Here is a 26,680-nt window from a genome sequence, read left to right as displayed (position 1 = left end):
GGCCTGCAAGTTGACCCTTAGTACATATCACTCCTCCTTTCTTATAGGGAATAGGACCTCCTATTCTTAGCCTGGCATATGGCCTTCCAAATGATGATTATGTTTCTCTGTACCTTCTTGCAAATAGGTATGGCTACACAAGTAAATTCTGACCAGTGGGATATAGGCAGAAGTGAGGTGTGTCTTTCCAAAATGTGCCTTAAAGGGAAGGAGTAGGTAGTCCCTTCTTCCATCCTGCTGCCTGGCATATGGATGTGGTGACAAGCCGTCTTGAATCATACAGGTGAGGGCACCAGCCCACACATCAAGGTGGGGATGATGGAGCGAGAGCCAACTTGAGTCTAGGTCCTTGGATGACCCCATGGGTATGAACCGGCATTCCAGCCCTGGACCAGCTATCTCCTGACTGTTAAGTGAAAACTAAACTCTTATCTTGATTAAGTCACTGCTAATTTGGGTCTCTGGTATTCATGGCCAAACATACATCTTCTTACTTAACACAGCTGAAGAATAAAGCCCCCAATTCCTCAGCCTGGTCCTCAAAGCTTCTCTCTTATTCCTCTGTGCCTGGCCAATCCTCACTGTATAGGAACTGAAAGAATCAGACGAAGTGAATGACACCCTGTCAGTTACATCCTTCACTTCTAGATGGATGCAAGCCCCTCTAGGTTGGGAAGAAAGGTCCATCAGGGTCAGGCTGGTGAATCACAGCATGGAGCATGGACTCCAGAACACCACTCTGGGAACAGTTCTTTATCCCACAGGAAGAACATTTCTGCTGACACCCTCGTTGAATTAAAGGAAAGTAGATAAAGCTACTATGGCCCTCATCGCAGCCTAATACAATCATTGTCTTAGATGTCTGTCTCCCCAGGAGACTGGACTTCTTAAAGGCAGGAACTCTGATTGTTTATCTTTACACCTCAACATAGCACAGTGCTTAGCACAAGACAGGATGGACATTAAGAACAAAAACAAAGCAAAAACCCAGCTTTATAGAGGATATGCATGTTTTTAAAAAGCTAGTAGTAATGATATTGTGGTTATGTAGAAAAATGTCCTTCTTCTTAGGAGGTTTATACTCAAGTATTTAGGAGTGAAGTCACGTCTGCATTTACTTTCTTTTTTTTTTAATTAACTTATTTTATTTACTATTTTTTATTTTCGGTTGCATTGGGTCTTTGTTGCTGTGCGCAGGCTTTCTCTAGTTGCGGTGAGCGGGGGCTACTCTTTGTTGTGGTGCGCGGGCTTCTCATTGTGGTGGCTTCTCTTGTTGCAGAGCACGGGCTCTAGGAGCACAGGCTTCAGTAGTTGTGGCACGCGGGCTCTAGAGCACAGGCTCAGTAGTTGTGGCACACGGGCTTAGTTGCTCCGCGGCATGTGGGCTCTTCCCAGACCAGGGCTCGAACCCGTGTCCCCTGCATTGGCAGGCGGGTCCTTAACCACTGCACCCTGCATTTACTTTCAAATGACTGAGGAAAAATGTTTTTATCTGTATTCAGTCAATTCTAGTACAATGCTTGTTGAATTTGTGCCAACACAACTGATATATTAAGAACAGTGTGCACCCAGGGAATTTCACATTTGCTAATGCTATGGATTCAATGCAATCTCAATGAAAATCCCAATAAGCTATTTGTGGATATTGACAAGTTAATTCTAAAGTTTACATGGAAAGGCAAAAGGCCGAAGTTAGCCAATACAATACTGAAGAGAACTAATACTGCCTGATTCTAAGACTCACTATAAAGTAATCAAGACAGTATGGTACTGGCACAAGATTAGACAAATAGATCAATGGAACAGACTAGAGAGCCCAGTAATAGACCCACGCAAATACAGTCAACTGATCTTTGCCAAAGGAGCTAAGGTAATACAATGGGAAAAAAGATAGTCTTTTCAACAGTGGTGTTAGAACAACTGGATATCCATACGGAAAAAAATGAATCTAGACACAGGCCTTACACTTTGCACAAAAATTAACTCAATATGAATAGTGTACCTAAATGTAAAATGCAAAATTATAAAACTTCTAGAAGATAACACAGGAGAAAATCTAGGTGACTTTGAGTTTAGCAACGAGTTTTTAGATACAACACCAAAAGAATCATCCATGAAGAAAAACTTGGTAAGTTATACTTCATTAAAATTAAAAACTTCTGACCTGTGAAAGACACCATTAAGAGAATAAAAAGACAAGCTAATGATGGGGCAAAATATTTGCAAAAACATATCCGATAAAGGCTTATATCCAAAATAAGAACTCTTAAAACTCAACATTAAGAAAACAACTCGGGCTTCCCTGCTGGCACAGTGGTTGAGAGTCCGCCTGCCGATGCAGGGGAAAACGGGTTCGTGTCCCGGTCCGGGAAGATCTCACATGCCACGGAGCGGCTGGGCCCGTGAGCCATGGCCGCTGGGCCTGCGCGTCCGGAGCCTGTGCTCCGCAACGGGAGAGGCCACAGCAGTGAGAGGCCCGAGTACCGCAAAAAAAAAAACAACTCAATTTAAAAAATGGACAAAAGATCTGAACAGATAGCTCACCAAAGAAGACATACAGACGGTAAACGTGCATATGAAAACATGCTCAATATCACATATCATCAAGGAACTGTCAATTAAAACAACGAGATCCTACTACACACCTATCAGAATGGTCAAAATCCAAAACGCTGAAAACACCAAATGCTGACAAGGATGTGGAGCAACAGGAAGCCTCACCCACTGCTGGCGGGAGTGCGAAACGGTGCAGCCGCTTTGCAGGACACTTGGGCAGCTGCTTACGAAACTAAACACATTCCTGCCACATGATCCAGCAATCACGCTCCTTTGTATATTTATCCAATGAGTTGAAAACTTAGGTCCACACAAAAGCCTGCACGTTAATGTTTATAGCAGCTTTGTTAATATAACTGCCCAAAACTGGAAGCAACCAAGATGTCCTTCAAAAAGGTGAATGGATAAAAAAAAACCTGTGGGATATCCATATAACAAAATACCATTCAGCAATAAAAAGAAATGAGCCACCAAGCCACAAAAGATCATGGAGGAAACTTAAATGCATGTTGCTAAGTGAAAGAAGCCAGTCTAAAAAAGCTGTTCTGCAAAATCCCAACAATGTGACATTTTGGAAAGGAAAAACTATAGATAGTAGAAAAGGTCAGGCGGTAAGCAGGGATGAACAAGCAGAGCACAGAGGATTTTTAGGGCAGTAAAACTATTCTGCATGATACTGTTATGGTGGACATCTAACATCGTGCGTTTTTCAAAACCCAGAGAATGTACAACACGAAGAGTGAACCCTTATGTAAACTATGAACTTCAGATAACAATAGTGTATAAATACTGCTTCATCAATTACAACAAATATACCACGCTAATGCACGATGTCAATAATAGAGGTAATGGGGGGGCCGGGCAGGCAGGTAGGGGAAGAGGGTACATGGAAACTCTGTACTTTCTGCTCAGTTTTCCTGTAAACCTAAAATTGTTAAAAATAAAATAAAATTTATTAAGAAAGGTAATAAATTAATTAACCTAGGTTAATTATCCTAGGGGTAGTAATGATATTGTGGTTATGTAGGAAAACGGCCTTATTCTTAGGAGATTTAAACTGAAGTATTTAGAAATGCAATGTCATGATGTCTGAAAGTTACTTTCAAATAGTTCAGAAAAAAAAGTATATTTATACATCCTCAGCTCTGCTGTAATGCTGGCCGAATTTGTTCCAAAGCAATCGATATGTTAACAATTCATAGGGAATTTCTTGTTTGCTGATATGTGGTTTTGATCTCAAGGTTCAAAATGTGAACACAGAAAACTGCACCCAGCTGTAGCACTACACAAAACGCATCCCCACACAACACTCAAACATCTGCCTGCTACCTCGGTTCACCGTGTGTGTTCTGAGCCACACTTATCTCCTCTAGTGTTACAACTTTCCATCCAATTTCACAAAGCCCTCTTCCTCTGCTTCATTATAATTCACAAGCTCAACCCTTCCAACACCCACCTTCATATGCAAACTGCAGGTCTTTTTTAAGGTAGAGTGCCGTATTTTGAGTATTGATGCATTTCTTAATTATTTAACATATGTACAACCGTCCTACCACTTTTATTATGTTCCTATCTTTCTCCAATGTGTCACTGACAAAGGTTTTGAGTGTTGTGCCCCTCACCCCACCTTCCCCGCAAGCCCTGTGATTTTTACTGCATGATTTGCTTAGCACAGTGGTTTTCAGGAATGCGTATTTCACATTATTGTGGAACTGACTTTAGATAAAGCAAATATGGCAAAATGTCAACAAATGCAGAGTGACACATATATCTCAACAAATGCAGAGTGACACATATATCTAAGTCAGGGATATACAGATTTTCACTGTACTATTCTTTCAACTTTTCTGAGGTTTAAAAAATTTCAACATATGAGAGGGAGACTAGATGGCAGAATAGAAGGACTTGAGCTTACCTCCTTCTCACGAAAACACCAAAATCACAACTAACTGCTGAACAACCATCAACAAAGAAGACTGGAAACTACCAAAAATGTATTCTACAAACAAAGACAAAGAAGCCAAAACGAGACAGTAGGAGGGGTGTTTTCATGATATAATCAACACCCATACCCACCAGGTGGGTGACCCACAAATTGGAAAATAACTGTATCACAGAAGTTCTCCCACAGGAGTGAGACTTCTGAGCTCCACGTCAGGTTCCCCAGCCTGGGGGTCTGGTGTTGGGAGGAGGAGCTCCCAGAGCATTTGGCTTTGAAGGCCGTCAGGGCTTGAGTGCAGGAGCTAAACAGGACTAGGGGAAAGAGAGACTCCACTCTTGGAGCGTGCACACAAGGTTTCATGTGCACTGGGACCCAGGACAAAGCAAGTGACTCCACAGGAGCCTGGGCAAGACCCACCTGGGGGTCGTGGAGGATCTCCTGGGGATGCAGGGGTCGGCTGTGGCTCACTGTGGGGGCAAGAACACTGGTGGAAGAGGCCCCAGGGAATATTCATTGGCATGAGCTCTCCCAGAAGTCGCCATTTTGGTACCAAGACCTGGCCCCACCCAACAGCAGACAGGTTGCCTAAAGTCATCCTGAGTGCACAGCCACCTCTAAACACACCCCTTGACACGGCCCTGCCCACCAGAGAGACAAGACCCAGCTCCATCCACCAGTGCCTCCCACCAGGGAGCACAAGCCTCTGAACCAACCTCACCTAACGGGAGTAGACACCAGAAGCAAGAGGAACTACAAACCTGCAGCCTGAGAAACAGAGAACACAAACACAGCAAGTTAGACAAAATGAGATGGCAGAGGAATATGTTCCAGATGAAGGAACAAGATAAAACCCCAGAAGAACAACTAAGTGAAGTGGAGATAGGCAATCTGCCTGAAAAAGAATTCAGAGTAATAATAGTAAAGATGATCCAAGATCTTGGAAAAAGAATGGAGGCATGGACTCAGAAGATACAAGAAATGTTTAACAAAGAGCTAAAAGATTTAAAGAACAAACCAACAGAGATGAACAATACAATAACTGAAATGAGAAATACACTAGACAGAATCAATAGCAGAATAAATGAGGCAGAAGAATGAATAAGTGAGCTGGAAGAAAGAATGGTGGAAATCACTGCCATGGAACAAAACAAAGAGAAAAGAATGAAAAGAAATGAGGACAATCTAAGAGACCTCTAGGACGATGTTCATCACACCAACATTTGCATTATAGGGGTCCCAGAAGAAGACAGAAAGAAAGGGTCTGAGAAAATATTTGAGGAGATAATAGCCGAAAATTTCCCTAACATGGGAAAGGAAACACTCCAGTCCAGGAAGCGCAGAGGACGCTAAACACGTGGAGGCTAAACAATATGCTACAACAAACCAATGGATCAATGAAGAAATCAAAGAAGAAATTAAAAAATACCTAGGGACAAATGAAAATGAAAGCATGAAGATATAAAACCTATGGGAGGCAGCAAAAGCAGTTCTAAGAGGGAAGTTTACAGCCATGCAATCTTACCTCAGAGAAAGGGAACCCCCATACGATTATCAGCTGATTTTTCAGCAGAAACTGCGGGTCGGAAGGGAGTGGCCTGATATATTTAAAGTGTGAAAAGGAAAAACCTACAACCAGGTATACTCTACCCAGCAAGGCTCTTGTTCAGATTCAACAGAGAAATCAAAAGCTTTACAGATAAGCAGAAGCTTAGAGAATTCAGCACCACCAAATCAGCTTTACAAAAAATGCTCAACGAACTTCTCTAGGCAGAAAAGAAAAAGCCACAACTAGAAATAAGAAAATTACAAATGGGAAAGCTCATGAAATAAGAAAAAAGAAAATTACAAATGGTAAAGGCAAACATACAGTAAAGATAAGAAATTATCCACAAATATGGTATCAAAACCAGCAATTGTGAAAAGAGGTGAGTACAAATGCAGGATATTCGAAATGCATTTGAAATTAAGAGACCAGAGACTTAAAACAAATCTTGGATATATATATATGTGTGTGTATATATATATATATATTTACATATATTTTATATGTATATTTATATATATATAGAGAGACTGCTATATCAAAACCTCATGGTAACCACAAACCAAAAATCCATAATATATACACACACAAAAAAAAGAAAAATCAATCCAAAAACAACTCTAACGATAGTCATCAAATCACAAGAGAAGAGATCAAAAGAGGAAGGGAAGAAAAAAAGACCTACAAAAACAAATCCTAAACAATTAACAAAATGGCAGGACTTCCCTGGTGGTCCAGTGGTTAAGAATCCACCTTCCAATGCAGGGGATGTGGGTTCGATCCCTGGTAGGGGAACTAAGATCCCTCATGCCACAGGGCAACTAAGCCCATGTGCTCTAGAGCCTGTGTGCCACAACTAGAGAGCTCATGTGTTGCGACTACTGAGCCCATGCACTCTGGAGCCCACACGCCACAACTACTGACCCGCACACTCTGGAGTCCGCATGCCACAACTAGAGAGCCTGCATGCTGCAACTACTGAGCCCGTGCACCACAACTAGAGAGAAGCCTGCGTGGGGCAACGAAGAACACACATGCTGCAACAAAAGATCCCACATGCCAAAACGAAGATCCCATGTGCCGCAACTAAGACCCAGCACAGCCAAATAAACAATTAACAAAACAGCAATAAGAACATACATATCGATAATTACCTTAAATGTAAATAGATTAAATGCTCCAACCAAAAGACACTGATTAGCTGAGTGGATACAAAAACAAGACCTGTATATATGCTGTCTACAAGAGACCCACTTCAGATCTAGGGACACATACAGACTGAAAGTGAGGGGATGGAAAAAGGTATTCCATGCAAATGGAAATCAAAAGAAAGCTGGAGTAGCAATACTTTTATCAGACAAAGTAGACTTTAAAATAAAGATTGTTACAAGAGACAAAGAAGGACACTACATAATGATCAAGGGATCAATCCAAGGAGAAGACGTAACAATCATAAATATATATGCACCCAACATGGGAGCTCCTTATATATTAAGGCGAATGCTAACAGCCATACAAGGAGAAACTGACAGTAAAACAATAATAGTGGGGGACTTTAACACTCCACTTACATCAATGGACAGATCGCCCAGACAGAAAATCAATAAGGAAACACAGGCCTTAAATGACACATTAGACCAGATGGACTTAATTTATATGTATAGGACATTCCATCCAAAAGCAGCAGAATACACATTCTTCTCAAGTGCACATGAAACATTCTCCAGGACAGATCAGATGCTGGGCCACAAAGCAAACCTCAGTAAATTAAAGAAAACTGAAATCATACCAAGCATCTTTTCCAACCACAATGCTATGAGATTAGAAATCAACTACAAGAAAAAATTGCAAAAACACAAACACATGGAGGCTAAACAATATGCTACAACAAACCAATGGATCAATGAAGAAATCAAAGAAGAAATTAAAAAATACCTAGGGACAAATGAAAATGAAAGCATGAAGATACAAAACCTATGGGAGGCAGCAAAAGCAGTTCTAAGAGGGAAGTTTACAGCAATGCAATCTTACCTCAGGAAACAAGAAAAATCTCAAACAACCTAAACTTGCACCTAAAGCAACTAGAGAAAGAAGAACAAACAAAACCCAAAGTTAGTAGAAGGAAAAAGATCAGAGCAGAAATAAATGAAACAAAGAAAACAATAGAAAAGATCAATGAACTGAAGAGCTGGTTCTTTGAAAAGATAAAATTGATAAACCTTTAGCGAGACTCATCAAGAAAAAAAGGGAAGGGGCTCAAATCAATAAAATGAGAAATGAAAAAGAAGTTACAATTGACACCACAGAAAGAGAGTCATAAGAGACTACTACAAGCAACTATATGCCAATAAAATGGACAATCTGGAAGAAATGAACAAATTCTTAGAAAGGTACAGTCTTCCAAGACCAAACCAGGAAGAAATAGAAAATATGAACAGACCAATCACCAAGTACTGAAATTGAAACTGTGATTTAAAAAATTCCAACAAACAAAAGTCCAAGACCAGATGGCTTCACAGGTGAATTCTTCTATCAGACATTTAGAGAAGAGTTAACACCTATCCTTCTGAAACTCTTCCAAAAAACTGCAGAGGAAGGAACACTCCTAAACTCATTATATGGGGCCACCATCACCCTGGTACCAGAAGAAGACAACGATATCACAAAAAAGAAAATTACAGGCCAACATCACTGATGAACATAGACACAAAAATCCTCAACAAACTACTAGCAAACCGAATCCAACAATACATTAAAAGGATCATACACCATGATCAAGTGGGATTTTTCCCAGGGATGCAAGGAATTTTCAGTATCTGCAAATCAATCAGTGGATACACCCTGTTAACAAATTGAAGAATAAAAACTAGATGATCACCTCAATAGATGCAGGAAAAGCTTTTGACAAAATTCAACACTCATTTATGATAAAAACGCTACAGAAAGTAGGCACAGAGAGAACCTACCTCAACATAAGGCCATATATGACGAACCCACAGCTAACATCATACTCAACAGTGAAAAGCTGAAAGCATTTCCTCTAAGATCAGGAACAAGATAAGGATGTCCACTCTCACCACTTTTATTCAACATAGTTTTGGAAATCCTAGCCATGGCAAACAGAGAAGAAGAAATAAAAGGAATCCAAACTGGAAAAGAAGTAAAATTGTAACTGTTTGCAGATGATATGATACTATACATAGAAAATCCTAAAGATGCTACCAGAAAACTACTAGAGCTCATCAATGAATTTGGTAAGGTTGTAGGATACAAAATTAATACACAGAAATCTCTTGCATTTCTATAAACTAACAGTGAAAAATCAGAAAGAGAAATTAAGGAAACAATCCCACTTACCATCGCATCAAAAAAATAAAATACCTAGGAATAAACCTTTCTAAGGAGGCAAAAGACCTGTACTCTGAAAACTATGAGATGCTGATGAAAGAAATCAAAGATGACACAAACAGATGCAAAGATATACCATGTTCTTGGATTGGAAGACGCAATATTGTCAAAATGCCTATACAAACCAAGGCAATCTACAGATTCAATGCAATTCCTATCAAATTACCAATGGCATTTTTCACAGAACTAGAACAAAAGAATTTTCAATTTGTATGGAAATATAAAAGACCCCAAATAGCCAAAGCAATCTTGAGAAAGAAAAACAGAGCTGAAGGAATCAGGCACCCTAACTTCAAACTATACTACAAAGCTACACTAATCAAAACGGTATGGTACTGGCACAAAACAGAAATACAGATCAATGGAACAGGATAGAAAGCCCAGAAATAAACCCATGCACCTATGGCCAATTAATTTAAGACAAAGGAGGCAAGAATATACAGTGGAGAAAAGACAGTCTCTTCAATAAGTGGTGCTGGGAAAACTGGACAGCTATATGCAAAAGAATGAAATTAGAACATTCTCTAACATCATACACAAAAATAAACTCAAAATGGATTAAATACCTAAATGTAAGACCAGATACTATAAAACTCTTAGAGGAAAACATAGGCAGAATACTCTTTGACATAAACTGCAGCAATATCTTTTTGGATCCACCTAATGAAAATAAAAACAAAAATAAACAAATGGGACCTAATGAAACTTAAAACCTTTTCACAGCAAAGGAAACCATAAACCAAATGAAAAGACAACCCACAGAATGGGAAAAAATATTTGCAAACAAAGTGACTGACAAGGGATTAATCTCCAAAATGTACAAACAGCTCATGCAGTTCAATATCAAAAAAGCAAACAGCCCAATCAAAAAGTGGGCAGAAGATCTTAACAGGCATTTCTCCAAAGAAGACATACAGATGGCAATAGGCACATGCAAAGATGCTCAACATTGCTAATCATTAGAGAAATGCAAATCAAATCTGCAATGAGATATCACCTCACACCGGTCAGAATGGCCAACATCAAAAAGTCTACAAACAATAAATGCTGGACACAGTGTGTAGAAAAGGCAACCCTCCTACACTGTTGGTGGGAAGGTAAATTGGTACAACCACTATGGAGAACCACCTGGAGGTTCCTTCAAAAACTACCATATGATCCAGCAATCCCACTCCTGGGCATATATCTGGAGGAAACCATAATTCAAAAAGATACATGCACCCCAATGTTCACTGCAGCACTATTTACAATAGCCAAGACATGGAAGCAACCTAAATGTCCACTGACAGATGAATGGATAAAGATGTGGTACATATCAATATATGCAGTGGAATATTATTCAGTCATAAAAAAGAATGAAATAATGCCATTTGCAGCAACATGGATGGACCTAGAGATTATCATACTAAGTGAATTAAGTCAAAAAGGGAAAGACACATACCATATGATATCACTTATATGTAGAATCTAAAATATGACACAAATGAACTTATCTACAAAACAGAAACAGATTCACAAGCTTTGAAAACAAATTTATGGTACCAGAGGGGGAAGGTGGGGGGGTGGGTAAATCAGGAGTTTGGGATTACTACTATATATAAAATAGACAATCGGGCTTCCCTGGTGGCACAGTGGTTGAGAGTCCGCCTGCCGATGCAGGGGACATGGGTTCGTGCCCCAGTCCAGGAAGATCCCACAGGCCGCAGAGTGGCTAGGCCCGTGAGCCACGGCCGCTGAGCCTGCGCGTCCGGAGCCTGTGCTCCGCAACGGGAGAGGCCACAGCAGTGAGAGGCCTGTGTACCGCAAAATAAATAAATAAATAAATAGATAGATAATCAACAAGGATCTATTGTACAGTACAGTGAACTCTACTCAATATTCTGTAATAACCTATATGGGAAAAGAATCTGAAAAGTAATGGGTATATGTATAACAGAATCACTTTGCTGTACACCTGAAACTAACAAGACTGTAAATCAACTATACCCCAATATAAAAAAAATTAAATTAAAAAATTTCAACATATGACTTAAGAAACATAACTGAAATAAGAGATGCAAAAAACCATAAGCTAAGCATAAAGCACTTTGCAAAAGCAAAAAATAATTGAGACAATGTGTTATATTTAAGGGGATGAAACAGCATGATGGCTAAAGGTCATCCTTTAACAGAAATAGTACACTAGTCTCAAAAATTAGAAACCCGTTTATATATGAAACTTGTAAGAGGCTTAAAGGAAAGTGATTTGGCAGAAATAACAATCCTTGTCGTGAGCCATTTAGGGCCAGAAAAACCTCACACAGAATGCTACCTACCTCAGGCTCAGCCTTCACACTCAAAGCCATTTGGTTTTCCACATTTCCTCACCACACTTCAGGAACACAGCCAGGGAGCTGGGGCCTGGCAAGACTGAACAGAAGGGCTCATCCCAGGGGTAGGCAATCAAAGAGAGGAGTCAACACTGACAAGTGCCTTATTTCCTGACTTGCTCTCCTTCCATCTCCATGTCCCCCCTTGCCTTGGGCCCATCACAGGTACCCACAGGCCCTGCCTAGCCTCTAGGAGGGATGGACATGACCGCACGAGGAACAAACGTGGCAATCTGCTTTGTGTACATTCAGTCAGTCATTCAGTAAATATTGGTGGAACATAACTTGGCAGCCCAGTGCCAGATTCTGGGCTCAGGCAAAGGAACTTGGGCTAACAGATTACTGAGTTGGCGGATCAGGTACCCAGGGAAGCCACAGGGCAATGCTGAGCCTGGCTGCAGATGCAGAGATGGTCTGAACCTCGTGGCCCTGTGTGCCAGGGCCTCCCAGAGCTGATGTTTCACAAGCCCCAACGCTAGGTGAGATGTACTCTGTCCTATCTACATACAGGGCTGCCTCTGCCTTCTATTTCTGTTGAAATGTGAAATGACCACACCCCCAAGCATATTTGGATTTCATCAACCACCATCTCTCCAGGGAGAACAGATATTAGCTGCTACTGCTGCTGCCTGTTAAGAAAGCTAATCTCAGAATATTTTAAATGGAGAAGGCAATGATCTTGAACCAAAATAATCTCTGTCTAGTGGGAAATACGGGGCTTTCCTTCCTCCTTTTCTCCCTCCGTGTTGGGTGGTTCCCAATCAAGAATTTCCTCCTGAGCCCTTGATTTCATAAGCAGTGGCTGCCTCAGCTCAAGGTCCTGTTACAGCTCCTCTGACCTCAAGAGTGGAGCTCTGTACCAGCTCTCCCCTCTCCAACATGTGCGCTGATTTTTACTCTTTCCAGCAGCTCTGCCCATCGGCATACACACAAGCCCTGAATAAAGGCAAGAATCCAGGTGTACTTGTGGTCCCCACTTTTGCAGGAGGCCCCCAAATCCCAGAGATGGAAGAAACCTCAGAAGCTTATATGGTTCAGACTCTAACGCCAGAAAAGTCGACGACTCTGGGTCTTAAATAGTTTTGAATTGTCTTACCACCACCTAGGATGAGAGTATATCCAAAGGAAGAAAGAGTCAGTATAAAGAAACCTGAGGCAGGAAGAAATTAATCCTGGTGATTTCAAGTCAGCCATATGCCAACCCATGGCTGAATTCCAATGCATTAATTTTACATGGAAGAAACTTTCCATTTCACGGGCCCCATATCATTTTGCGCCAGGCAGTGGTGTGGTGTGATGTGGGAAGAAGCACAGGAATTCTGCCCGTCTCTGCTCTGTGACTTAATATGACCTAACTGCCCCGTGCCTCTGTTTTTCTCATCATTACAGAGCAGACTGTTGAAAGGATTAGCTAGCTCCTGGTCCACGGTGGGCACTCAGTAAGTGGTGGTTGTTTTGATTCCCACTCCTACTCTAGTTTCCATCCACTTTCAAGAGGAGAAACAGAAGTCCCTGCAGATGGTGATCAATTGACTTCTCCCTGAAAACCACAAGCAGGTGAATCACCAGCAGCCTGAGAAAGAGTTTGCCAGTGTGGGAATTACTGAAATTCACCACAGTTGTATTCCACTGACATCTGATAGAAACTACAGAGAAAGGACGCGGCAGACTTAATCATTCGAACCGGCCTTCTCTTGGCCCCTTTGAGCTGGTCATTCGTAGGACTGCTCTTTGAGACTCAAAATGGCGCTCCAAATTTTCCATTCTCATTCTGCTTTGTCACTTTCCCACCAGTGGCTGGAGCCATTTAGTATTGCATGAGTCAGATGACCTGGGCAGCCCTCCAAGTTATGCCTCAGATGCTACACCTGGCCCTGTCTCGCTGTGCCTCCACATTGCCATTGTTTAAAAGAAAATGCCTGTATTCTGCTGACTATACGCAGAATGTATGGGGGTTAAAATTAGCGTATGTGAGTGATTTTAAATACTACGCTCATTTAACGGGAACACAGAAGCATTTTGATGCACTAAATAGGGGCTTAGCTGTAATTTAGGCACTGGCTAGAGGTTGAGGGAGGAACAGGTAATTCATCCCTAATCAGGAAGAACAAAGGAAAAAGAGACATCTTACAAACCGCAGCAGGTTTTCCTCTGCTCGGCCATCCCAACACAAACACGCACAGCATAGGAATTTCCCCCATCACAAAATAACTCTGGGGAAAATGCAGCTGTTGAAAGTGAATCTCTTATAAAGAAACAGTCCAGTGAGGCTGATTCACAGGCGTCATACACCGCAGATCCAGAGCTCTAGCTACCTCAGGCCCACACACAAGCCCTCAGTCACATGGTGAGACAGCTATGTCACCTTCATAGAGGGGATGGGGGAAGCAGGCTGATTTCCAAGTGTGACAGTGACTTTTCCCTTAATTAAGCAGACAAAAGAATGAAAATTTTACCAGAGACCCAAAGAAGAGAATCAAAATTAAAACCCAAAGCTCTAAATAATGGGTTGGACACAATGAAAAAGCAGGATTCTGGCTGCCAACCTCTCCCACTTGGCTCCCATAGTCGGCATCTGGGCCTGGTTTCAATAGTAGCTTTGTAGCCCACATGGCCGGCACCACCACCATCCCAGGGACTCCCTGCTCCAGAAAAAGACTGAGTGTGTCAGGGAGTGAGTGAGAGAGAGAGACAGGGTAAGGAGAGTGTGTGTGAGAGAGCGAGAGCCTCTGCCTCACTTGACCTTGAAGCTCCTACAGACCTCACAACATCGGTAGATCCAACAACCATAATTTTCAAACCGTGACTCCAATGAAAATAACATTCTTTATGGCCCCAGCCTCTTCTCTGATTCTTTCTACAGATGCCCAACCCAAAATTAGTATCCAAAAATACAGGAGAATTACTCTTATTCCCATTCACCGGTCTGAGGATCACTGGGCACATCCCTGCCCAAGAGTGTGTGAGTGTGTGCGTAACCAGAATCCACTCCTCTCTCACACCTCTCTCAGCACCCAGACCACGCACACCCTGACAGATGAACCACGGCTGTGGATTCTCTCCTCCCCCATCCCCTCTTGTACTCTAGCAGGCACATGTGCCAACAGTTCCCTATACCAGGTGGGAAGATGAATGAAATACCCATGGCCTGGGCAGCAGATGACTGGGGAGGTTTGGGGAGAAGGGAGGAGCTCCTGGGGAACACTGAGGACACAGCTGGGAGACACATGGGGAGCAGACAGGTAAGCACAGAAACTCTAGACAGTTTCTCCCATGGAAGAACTTCTGTGATATGTTCTGATTTGGGTAAAGAAGCCAGTATTCACTTTACTACTTTGGGTATCACGGGCTAAGGAAGGCAAAAGCCTTGGTGGACCAAGATTAAATAATAACACATAGCAGACCTGCCTCCGTAGCAGAATGAGGAAGACACTTAACTATTAAAACTGGGAGAGGTAAGTCTGGCCCCAGCGATGTCTCCCACTCACTGGGCATCCAAGGGCCTCCATCTCCCCTCTCCAGACCGCGATTTCCTCAACCTTCACCCAAGGGACACTCCACGGGCTCTCTGAGGCCCTTGTCCTAGCGTCAGACCTTTGCAGCCCTGGGAACCCCAGTAGCATTCATTCATTCCATCTTCTACTCTTAGAATTATACTGCACCATATAATTTTTACTTGCTATAGGTACTATCACAATTTTTTACAGGAAGTAAAGTGCCAATCGGGACTGAGAAGATGACAAGAGAGTTATGAGCAGGAAACAGCAGCTTTCCAAAAAAAAAAAACAAAACAAAACCATCAACCAAAGTTAAAAACACACTCTCTCCCCTCTCTGCACCCAGTAGGATAAAAAGTTAGGGGCCAGAGGTTCAGGCAGTGCTGTATTCTAGAAAGACAACCAGACTCGGAGTCAAGTATTTATTGGCTAGTTAATATTTCCAAGTTACTTAATCATCCTTGGTTATAAACGATCATCAAATTACAATGGTGATGAGAATTAGATGAAAAACCATTATAGGGAACTTCCCTGGTGGTGCAGTGGTTGGGAATCCGCCTGCCAATGCAGGGGACACGGGTTCGAGCCCTGGTCCAGGAAGATCCCACATGCCACGGAGCAACTGGGCCCATGCGCCACAACTGCTGAGCCTGTGCTCTAGAGCCTGCGAGCTACAACTGCTGAGCCCGCATACCACAATACTGAGGCCACGCGTGCCTAGGGCCCGTGCTCTGCAACAAAGAGAGGCCAACACAATGAGAAGCCCGCGCACCGCATCGAAGAGTATCCCCCTGCTCGCTGCAACTGGAGAAAGCCTGTGTGCAGCAACGAAAACCCAACGCAGCCAAAAATAAATAATACAAATTAAAAAAAAAAAAGAAAAGAAAAATCATTATAGTAAAACGCCTGCACAAAGCAAGTGTCCAAGTGTCAGTTAAATCCCTTCTTTCCACACTAACCTTAATCTGAAAACCATTACAAATACATACTTGTGCATGTGTGCACATCACATGTACACACAAATACTCCATATACACATACCCACAAAATCATGCTCACCAGCTGTGATTGACAAGGCAGGGGGAGGGTTCCAATTCTGTGGTGCTTTTCAATGTTATTAACTCCATCTGTGGTTAGTGTAGGATTTTTTTTTTTTTTTCTTCTCCTCTTCCCCTCTCTAGGCTCTACCGCCAGAGCGACCACTGCTAAATCAGACCCTGTTAGCGCTTTCTCTCCATTTCTTCTAGTTACTCTTAAACACTTTCCAGAATGAATCTCATGCTCACATCTATTTACTGTATGTAGGTGATGGGGTAGGGCATAAGGAATATTATTAGTTACAAAGTAGTATCTGTTTTTGTCTAGCAATAAAGGTTACTCTGGTCAAAAAAAGAACAGGTTTTCTGTCTGGGAGTCCCAACCATACATGAGTCAACCAGCCTATGTGATGAGCATTAAAAAAAAGAAAAAGAAAAATAGAAAATGCCAGTATGCACTACATGTAAAAGGGGTTAATACCATTTCATGAAACTTCTGTTTCAGTTACGTATGTGAGCACACTGATTGGTATGTAAAATGAATTTCATATGGTGGGTCACAGTCAAAAATGTTTGAAACCCACTGGGATGGGGCCAAGGAATAGGCAGGAGTCAGAAAGGCCTAGTCTCCCCACAGCTGTTCCTACTTCTTCCTGGGTCTTGCTGGTTTATAATCCTCCCTGGATTGTATCTTCTGCCATCCCAAGACCCTCACCCTTTTTCCTCCCACTCCAGCGCACAGTATCAAGTTTTTCAGAATGGCTTCCACACCTCATCCTTGCCAGACCAGGAAGGGAACTCCGGAAAGAAACTGTTCTGTTTTTTTTTTCCCCTAATAGACACTCCACATTCCAGCAACCTCAGTGGAGTTAGGATATAAAGACACACCTGCGCTTTCTTAAACCCTAGAACCAAGACTACAGCTCTCATCCCTCCAATCCTGAGAGCAGGGTCCTTCCCCGACTACCTAAGGCTCTCGGAAGGAGGTATTTACTCATCCACTTTTGAACCCCATGAATTTTCTCACCAGTAAAATGCACACTTCCTTACTGGATGGTCAGGGTAAAGCCTACCTGAGGAGGCTTCTCTTTTCATCGGTCTCCAGCTTAATCCCTCAGTGCCACCCCTTAATGCTCCAGGCATCAATTCCTCAAAATAATACCGTCAGAGGGAGTGAACTTGGCCGCTCACGAAGTTACCGTGCAGGGAGGGATGGGGAGCAAGGGCGGGAAGCAGAGAACACGGAAGCTGAGGACGCTCAGTTTCGGACGGAATTCACCTGGGGGGCGTTCCTCCTCTTCAAGGGAGAAACCTTTTAACCGAGCCCGAAACAAAAACAAAAGCCAGCGTGCCTGTGGCCACAAACGAGATCCTCTGTCACCGGAGAAGCGCAAACACGACTGTGGGGACGGGCGCGCGGGCTGGGGATCCGCTGAGAGGCAGCGGGACGCAACGGAGACGGGGTCAGAGGCGCAGGGAACAAAGCCCCACACCCCGACCTCCCGGGGGCACCGGGCTCGCCCAAGGCAGCCAGGTCGGCGCGGAGCGGGTTGCACGTGTGCGGGTGCGCGCGCAGCGAGCCCCTCCCCCGCCGCCCCCGAAGCCCAGTGGGCGGCGACCCTCTCCCCGGTCGCGGTCTCGGAGCGGCTCTCACCGGAGCGGGGGTCGAAGGTGACCACGAACACGGCCACCACCTGGTCCTCCTCCACGTCGCCCAGCTCCAGACGCCCGGGCTGCAGCAGCACCTGGGAGGGACCCAGCTCCTCGGGCTCCCGCCTCCTCGGCGGCTCCGTGGCCGCCCGCCCGCCCCCGCCGCCGCCCCAGCCCCGGACTCCAGCCTGCTGGTCCGGGGCCAGCGGCGGGGAGACGGCGGGGCCCTCGGCCCAACGCAGCAGCGGCGCCGCGTCTCCCCGCTCCACCATGGCGAGGTGAGGCGAGGCGAGGCGCGGCGCGGCGGCGAGGAGGAGCCGCGGGCGGCGAGGGGCGGGCGCAGGGGCGGGCTGCGGGAACTCCTCTCGCCGGAGGGCGGGCGGCCGGCCGGCCGGGCCTCCGCGCTCACGCCGCGCCTCCGCAGCCCCAGGCCCTCACCTGCCCCGGCCGCCCCGCCCCGCGCCGCGCCCTCCGCCCTCCGCCCTCCCACCCAGCTCGGCGGAGTTGCGATCCTGCCCGAGAACGCGTTCTCCCTACGGGCTTCGCTGAACTGCGTGCCTGGTTTGAGACTTCACGGATGCATCTGCGCGCCCGGGGATAGGAAAAGTGCGGTGACTTGGGCGCGCAGCCACTTGGAGCTGTCTACCTGCGCCTTCTCACCTAGGATTCCGTGGGATGACTGTACCACCGTGAACTGTTTTACGCCAGCATGATTTTGAAAGTCCCCTGGCCATATGGACCGTGACAGATAGGTGTTACATAACCCTGGATGTGTGTTCAGAGCTTCCGCCGTGCCGGGAGTGAAGCAGAAGCGGGGAGCCCCGGCTGCCCGCGTTGTTTGCGCTTGGGACGTGGCCTGATCCGCTGAAGCTTTGGTGTCTGGCCTGGAGTAGTGTATGTAGCACCCCGTCGGTGTGCCCTTGAATGAGCTGGATAGTGCCTGACCCTGGCCTTCCTGGACCCTGCTTGGGGCTCCCCATCCGTTTCAGTGACTTAGTCTCTACAGAGGGTGGACGACGGTCACTTACTTGCCCTTGGGGGGCGTGGGGGAGAGGTTGATAAATATAGCCAAGATGAAAGCAGTCTCCATTCTTCAGGGTAAAATGCTGCATAGATTCTTTTATTGTTGTGTCATAGATTTTTGTCTGGAAGCAGCAGCCTTGGGCAGTCATTGATGATCTCCTTGGGAAGGGGGGTTAAATCATCTTGTCATTGCGTGTCTGGTACACAGATATCACTCTTCATCAACACCCCCCGGGTAACGCCTAGTGTCCTTCTGAGGGCAGGCAAACCCCAGGCCTTCCTGAACCTTGGAGGAATTGGGTGTCTGAACAAGTCTCTCTCCTCACTTCATTCTTTCTCACTATTTTAGTGGCTATTCCTGTTTCTTTTTCCCACCTCCTCTAATTACTTAACCACCAGATTTACCCCAAGGGGTGAGGCATTCAAAATGTTACTTCTAAATATAAAACGGGGAACTCTTAAAAAATCCTTAATCCATTTCCAAAGCCATCAGCTTTAGTCTGACTTTCCTTTATTTTCCAAGGGACTTTCTTTTCCTGACCTTTTGTGTGAGCCTCCCTCCAGCCCCGAATTCCCTAGTTTAATACCCTCAAGCTGTATATATATATGAAGAAATAAACTCATAATCTCCATCCCAATCGATTTTCTGTATAAACAGAAGACCAAAATGTCCAAACCCTAAACCTAGCGCCTTCTCCAATCTTCATTTAAGTGTGTGTTCTAGCTCACCAGCAGTCAGGTCAATCTTCAGACCCTAGTGCCTTGCATAACGGGTGCTCGACAAATATTTGTCAACTAAGCAAATGAATGAAAGTAGAGACTTAAACCTCTGCACAACCGGCCCCCTCCTGCCAGGCTTAACCTAGTATCTTGCACATAGTGGGTGTTCAAAAATGTTAATGACGCTGTTGACACTCTGCTTGACATACATTCACAGACTGAGAGAGACCCTGTACCTGACCATCAGATTCATCATCTCTGTGTCTACTGAATTTCATGAGATGATAGGAAGGGAATTAATTGCACTTAGCTATTAGAATAGATCTGGTGGGAAACTAGTGTTAAGCGCAATAAGAAATGAAGGTCGGTCACATTCAGAGACCCTCGGGTAATGTTAAATTTTTTAATGAGTTCCCCTAGAATCCCATATGTCTAAATTTTAAAATAAAATTATTTCACTTTTACAAATAATATATCTACATTATGTAAAACATATAAAATACATCTACTCTATATAAATATCTCTACAATAAAAACACAATGTACATAAAATACATTATATAAAAGTACTTTTGATCTATCATCTCACTGCTGAATTGGCCCCTGCGAAGATTTTGCTTATCCTATCTCATCAGTTCTAGGATGCAAAATTTCTCACTTGTTAGGATTGCTATGGCGACTTATAACTGCTGCTGGCCCCACTGAGGTCCGGGTCTCACCAGGGAGATTTGTGTTTGCTTTTGTCAGCCATCTGGAGGCACCACCAACCAGAGACTTCTCTGAGTTATATTCTCTGCTGGAGGTTCCTTGGACCACGCTGGTAGTGTGAATTCAAAATACAAGCTAGTGCGAGCCCTGCCTTTTAATTCCTAGGTGAGATTTTTTTCTTCTCTGCACCCAATGACAAAGTTGAGACAAGAAGTCTTCCTTGCCTGGCCCTCTCTGCATGGGAGGTTTACTTGGCAAAGTTGTGTAGGGGGTATCATATTAGGCTTCCCATCATGGGCATTTTTTATTCTTAGTGGCATATAAAAATAATGGTATAATAATGGTATATCTTAAAATAAATGATAGATTTAGTTGTTTTTCTTTTCTGTGTTTACATGTTGAAATCATACTGTATATCAATTTTGTATTCTTTTCTCCCCCTTACTATCAGACTGTGAACAGTTCGCCGTTCTATTAGAAAGTTTTATATGCATCATTTTAATTCTTTCTCTTGTATGTGTGTTTGAAAATTTATTTACTTAACCATTCTCATTGTTAGACAATCAAGCTCTTCCTTTTTTTGTTGTGCCTAAATTTCACTCTGAACTAACACTAGGTTCCTATTCTATGCCAAGTCCAGCTGTGAAGAAAACAGACATCCCTTTGCATCAAGCTTATAGCCCAGCAGGGGAGGCAGCTATCAGGCAAAAAATGAAATCTAGAATGAGGGGGTGACAGGCAGGGCAAGTACAATCAGCTCTTCAGGCTGCTGACATGACAGATTGCCAGAGGTGGCCGTACTGGATTAAGGTGTATCCATGTTTTGATTGTACTGCCAAATTGTTGATTCCCAAGTGAACAAGGGCATCAGTCTCATTTCCCTCTTGTCCCAATTAGATAGTGCCATTTAAAATCTTTTTTTTTTTGGCCAATTGTCAGATGACCATGGCATTTTGTTTTAGTTAATGTTTTGTGACTGAATCTAATCATGGTTTCGAAATATATGTTGGTGATTTGTGTTTCCTCTTCAGAGCACTGTCTGAAGACATGGTCTGAAGAATTGTTATCAATTTGCATGAGTTCTTTATGCAGTAAGAATATTAATCTTTTGTCATAATTTTTGTTAATATTACTTCCAATTTGCTGTATGGTTTCAATGCTGCTTAATTGCTTTATGAAATATAGAAGTTCTAAATTTTATGTCATCAAGCTTATCAATTCTTTTTGTGATTTCTCACGTCGCTTTGACATTTATAAAGTTGTTCCCCTCCCAGAAATTTGATCGACCTTCACTTTTATTTTCTTCTAGTTATTTATGATTGATTTTCCACATTTGATCTCTTCATCTATTCATTGTTTATATTGATATGTGATAGGAAGTGAGACTCTAAAATATTTAATATTACTGATATTTACTAAGCTATATATTCTTCACCACTGACCTGCCTATTCTACATACAATTTAAAGTTCTATTTCTAGGAGAGGTAGTCTTCTCTGTTTACTCTTTTTAAAAAATCTTCAGCTATTTCTTTGACAATGATTTTTCCATGTGAAATTTAAAATCATTTTAGCCAGTTTCAAAAAAATGTGATCTTTGTTTATTTGAAATTGCATGAGAATTGCAGTTGACCCCTAAGCAACACAGGTTTGAAGGGCACGAGTCCACTTATGTGTGGGTTGTCAGTAGTAGACACTACAGTGCTACACCATCTGTGGTTGGTTGAAAGCACAGATGGGGACCCACGGATGCAGGGGAGTCTCAGATACAGAGGGCCGACTGTAAGTTACATGCGGATTTTTGACAATGCTGAAGGTTGAGCCCCAGCCCTTGCACTGTTCAAGGGTCATCTGTACATATTTACTGGAGAAGGGTCAACATCTTTATATAACTAAGCCATTTTATTTGGCCAGGCAGTCTTCCATCCATGTGAGGAATAGGTTGCTCTGCCTCCATGATCAGTCTGCATAATTAGTGGACCAGGGCAAATACCAGTGGTCCAGACAGGAGTCCAGATTGTGGGACAAGCTGAGGTGTAACAGGGTGAAATTTAGAATGTGAATGGAGGAGACACATTTACTTTATACATTAGCCACACAACTATAACGTCAGCCCCATCTACCCTGAATCATCTGTGCTTCGGGCACTTGTTGGCAGGATCCAAGTTGAAAGCACAGTAAATCACATACTACAGAGGCTGAGCTCCGGTTGAGCCATAAATGGTGTAGGGATTAATAGAATAGAATATATATTCAAAATTACTAAGTTATTTAAAATCCACACATCCCTCCCTTTTAGGCCTCTGAAATTTGCGATGGAGTTGGAAATTAAACATCTGAAACGTCGTAAAAGGTACCCATTCTGCGGTAGTGTCCATCATAAGGGTACATAGAACACATAGTGTGTGCCTTGATTCACAGCACCTACTGTGTGCCAAACCTTACTCCAGGTAATGGAAAAACAGCATCAAGCAAGAGTTAAGTCCCTATCCTCATGGAATTTAGATTCTGTTGGGGGTGGGATGAGGGAGACAATGTTTTAAATGAACCATTGAATATATATGATGTAGTGGTAAGTGCTGTGAAGAAATGTGAAACAGGGTGAGGGACCAGAGAATGGGTGACGGGGTTGATGCGGAAGACCTCTCTGATAAATGACCTGTGAGCAGACAACTGAAGGAAGCGATGGGATGAGTGAGACACGTGGGAAAGGTTTTGGCGTTTGGAGGAACAGTGAGGAGACTAGAGCAGAGAGCGGGCAGCAGGAATCAGACAGGTTGTTGGGTGGATCCTATGGCCCTGGGGGGCCTTGTAGAGGGGCTGGCTCCGTATTCTGAGTGAAATGGGAGTCCCTGGAGGATGTGAGTGCAGGATCCTTTTAGGAGGATCCCTTTGGCTGCTGGGTGGAGAGGGGCCGGGGGAAAGCAGGGGATGCCAGTAGGAGGAGGCTGAGAACTGAAAGAATTTCTCACAGGTTTGGATGCACAGTTGCAGAGAAAGAGAGCAGTCAACGATCACTCGCAGGTTTTTGGTATGTTTCCATTTACTGGGAAATGAAAAACTTGCGGGAGGAATAGGTTTGGTAGGAAAGATCAGGAGTGTGTTTTCGGGCGTGTTGAGATTGAGATGCCTGTTAGACAACCAGAGGGAGATTTGATTAGGTAGCTGCAAGTCTGAAGTTCAACAGAGAGGTATGTGATGCAGATATCAATTCAAGGGTCACCAGCTTACAGATGGGGTTTAAAGCTATGGGGCTGGATGATGTTCCAAGGAAGTGAGTGTACACAGAGAAAAGTTTGGGGGACTGAGCTCAGGGACCTCCAGAGTTCAGAGGTCAGGAGATGAAGAGGAGTGAGTAAAGTGATTCAAGCACATTCTGGACAGGTTTAAATATATATATATGTATATATATAAAATATATATTTGGCATATATATACATGGCAAAGATTAAATAATCAAATTGCATGCAGGACGTATAACGAGTAGCAATCTCCTTCTCCTCCAATCCCCTATACCCACACTCTCTTCTGAGAGACTAATATTTTAAGTTTCTGTCTTTAGAGTTTCTGCTGGTCACCTCCTGTGGAAGAGCTTTAATTCCTAATCACACTTCAAAAAAATCATTAAAACCTTGCCTTGCTTAGTTTTATGAAGGCAAAACTTCAGTGTGGGGATCTTGTAATTGGGTCAGAAGTGTGAAGAAATGACTGAGAATGTTTGACCAATTCCTTGGGACTTCTTGAGTCCCACCCCTCAGAGCAGAGAGAGAGAATGAGTCAAGATTGAGGTACAGTAGGTCCAGCTCTGAGGGTGTCTTCTCCATCCCTACTAATTTCTTCCCATTAAAGCAGTGAGTGTGTGTGTGTGTGTGTGTGTGTGTGTGCATGCACGCGAGTGTTTTGTATGTTGTGTGTGTGTGTGAGAGAGAGAGAGACAGAGGAGACAGAGATCTCACCTCTGTGGCTGCAGGGCTGGCTTTGGACACAGTCACATAGGCAACTACTACCTGCTCTAATTTTAGAGAACCTGGGAATGGTCAAATGCCACTTAAATTCTCCTAACTGTGGCCCATAGAGAAAAGATCAGACTAATGAATCTATATCATTTTAAACTATTTGCTCCTTAAAGTGTGGGCCGTACATCAACCATCTCTAAATTATTGGGATATGAGGTTAGAACTCTGTACCTGTTCTAAGAAGAATACTGTCTTGTGAGTGGACAAGTAGTATATCTCTGTTATAACAGCTATTTTGATGACTATCCTCTAGTTCTAGCAAATGGAAAACTCTGGCAAGAGAAGCAATTCATTAGAATCTGATTACTTATTACATAGTTATATAGTAGATTTCAAATAAATAGATTAATCTAAGGATTTTTACTAACGGCACCAAAGTATTCATGGGTGAAAGGACATGTTATCAGTGATCTGCTCTAAAATACTCCAGCACCCACCCCCAAGGAAGCTGCAGATGTAAACGAAACAAGACTGTAAAACTGCCCCCAATTTTTGAAGCTAGGTTATTGGTACATCAGGACTCATTATACTATATTTCCTCTACTTTTGGTGTGTTTGAACATTTCCACAAGAAAAAGCAAAACAACAAGAAGAAAAGTATTCATGATAGACTCATAAGATTTAAGATGACTTCCAGGCTTTATCTTACCCGGCCCACAGTCTTTCCTTGGAATTCTGTTCTGCTGGGAATGCTACTCATTAGACATAGATGTACAAGGACTTCAAAAGAAGAAATGTGGTGGCCAAATATAAGTACCGCTAGTGAATATCGTTAATGATTGTCGTAATTATCACTAGACTGACTGCGACTGACAGCCGCTGCTTCTGTGCATTCTCTCCTGGTGTGGGAAGGAGATCAAGAGAAGGTCCGCTTCACGGTTCCTGGCTTTGCTGACCACGCTTGTCATGGGAAGAGAGCTGCTAGGAGTCAGGAGCACCTGAGACCCTTGATGGGGTGGGTCCAGGCCCAGCACGTGCTCACTGTCACTGCTGCTGATGGATCTGTCCAGGGAGCTGAACAGTATACGTCGGTGATGAACATGTTCTGCTTTTTACTAAGGTATTGCAAACATTGCAAGATAAGGGCAAGGAAGACAATGAGGTTGAAGTAGGAGGGACCCGAGAGATACCACTGCCTACTCGTCCCTTTCCTCAGTGAGCTCGAGATTATTCCTCCATATGTTGATGAGGTCCATGGGCCCTTGTCTGAGAACACTGATGCTGCACTGTTGCCTCTACAGGGCACGTTCTGGGGATAAAAGTCAACTTCTCTCCTCCACCACCTTGGAGTTCCCTCAAGTGTGTCTCTGGTCTTCAGATTCTAGGCCCAACAGTCCAAAGCCCAGAGAGTTGCTTTCAGCTTAAGCCTGCTTCAAGTCTTCACTTCCCGTCCTGGAATCTGCCAGCTTCCCATTAAGCCTGGCAGTAAAAATGTCCAGTTCTTATCTGGGAAACCAGACCTCCCAATGGTTCCTAGTGGGGCAGTCCCATCAAATACATCATAATCCAGCATCGGTATTTTTTCAGAGTCTGGAATGAATCAGCCTTAATTCAGTCTTCAGTAAATAATGTGGTAGAGCTTCACTTTGGCTTGTTCAAGCATTTTTTACATTTCTCCCTCCTAACTGAGGAGACAATCAGGCTAGCATGTCCCTCCTCGGAGCAACAGACCCTCAAATATCTCATTTTCCACGGCCTTAGCTTTACTTTTGCAAAGGAACAGTCTACCTCGAAGGTGAATACAAGCTTCTACCTCTTGCGAATCCGATTTGAATTAGCTGGATTTTCCTGCTTCTGTCCTTCCCATCAGTGTCTCAGAGGCCTCAGAACTGAAGTTTGGTCAGAGCGGAGCTCTGAGTCTAGGAGCTTTCTCATCACTCAGCAGCGTCTGCAGAAGGAGAGTTTCCCCCAAGCACACGGTTTGGGGAATCCAGCCCTAAGATGCAAAGCTGACCTCCTCCTTGTACCTCTTACTCCTGGGAACATTACCTTCTTGCTGTGCAGAAATCCCTATAACAATATGAGCAACATTCCACCTTCAAAAAAGTCAAATACGGAGTATTTTAAACAAAATGAGATACATTAGTTTTACTTTCCCAAGTAAATTCAAAAATAGTTTATGGAACACCCACATGTGTTCCACATTAAGGGAAAAATCCTCCCTCCTTTTCCTCTTATTGCCACAGGCTATTTGGGTTCCCCTTTTGACACCT

General features: G+C 43.5%; 1 protein-coding gene across 2 annotated transcripts in view; it reads right to left on the bottom strand.

The window, feature by feature from the left end:
- The window catches only part of DENND11 (DENN domain containing 11), a 45,019-nt gene extending 26,697 nt beyond the window's left edge, over positions 1-18,322 (bottom strand). Inside the window, exon 1 of one of the 2 annotated variants that reach the window (XM_022579453.3) lies at positions 18,007-18,322. In XM_022579453.3, the coding sequence (XP_022435161.1) occupies positions 18,007-18,274 (268 nt within the window). In that variant the 5' untranslated portion in view covers positions 18,275-18,322. The remainder of the gene's footprint in view (positions 1-18,006) is intronic. The other variant, XM_022579450.3, reaches the window with a different exon arrangement.
- Between the last annotated feature and the right edge of the window lie 8,358 nt (positions 18,323-26,680).

Source organism: Delphinapterus leucas, chromosome 9, assembly GCF_059928025.1.
Source record: "Delphinapterus leucas isolate spDelLeu-1000000601 "Yukka" chromosome 9, BTC_Dleu_Yukka2, whole genome shotgun sequence".
Lineage (NCBI taxonomy): Eukaryota > Metazoa > Chordata > Mammalia > Artiodactyla > Monodontidae > Delphinapterus > Delphinapterus leucas.
The sequence above is the reverse complement of the archived record's forward strand: the minus strand, read 5'-3'. Positions and strand labels throughout refer to the sequence as shown.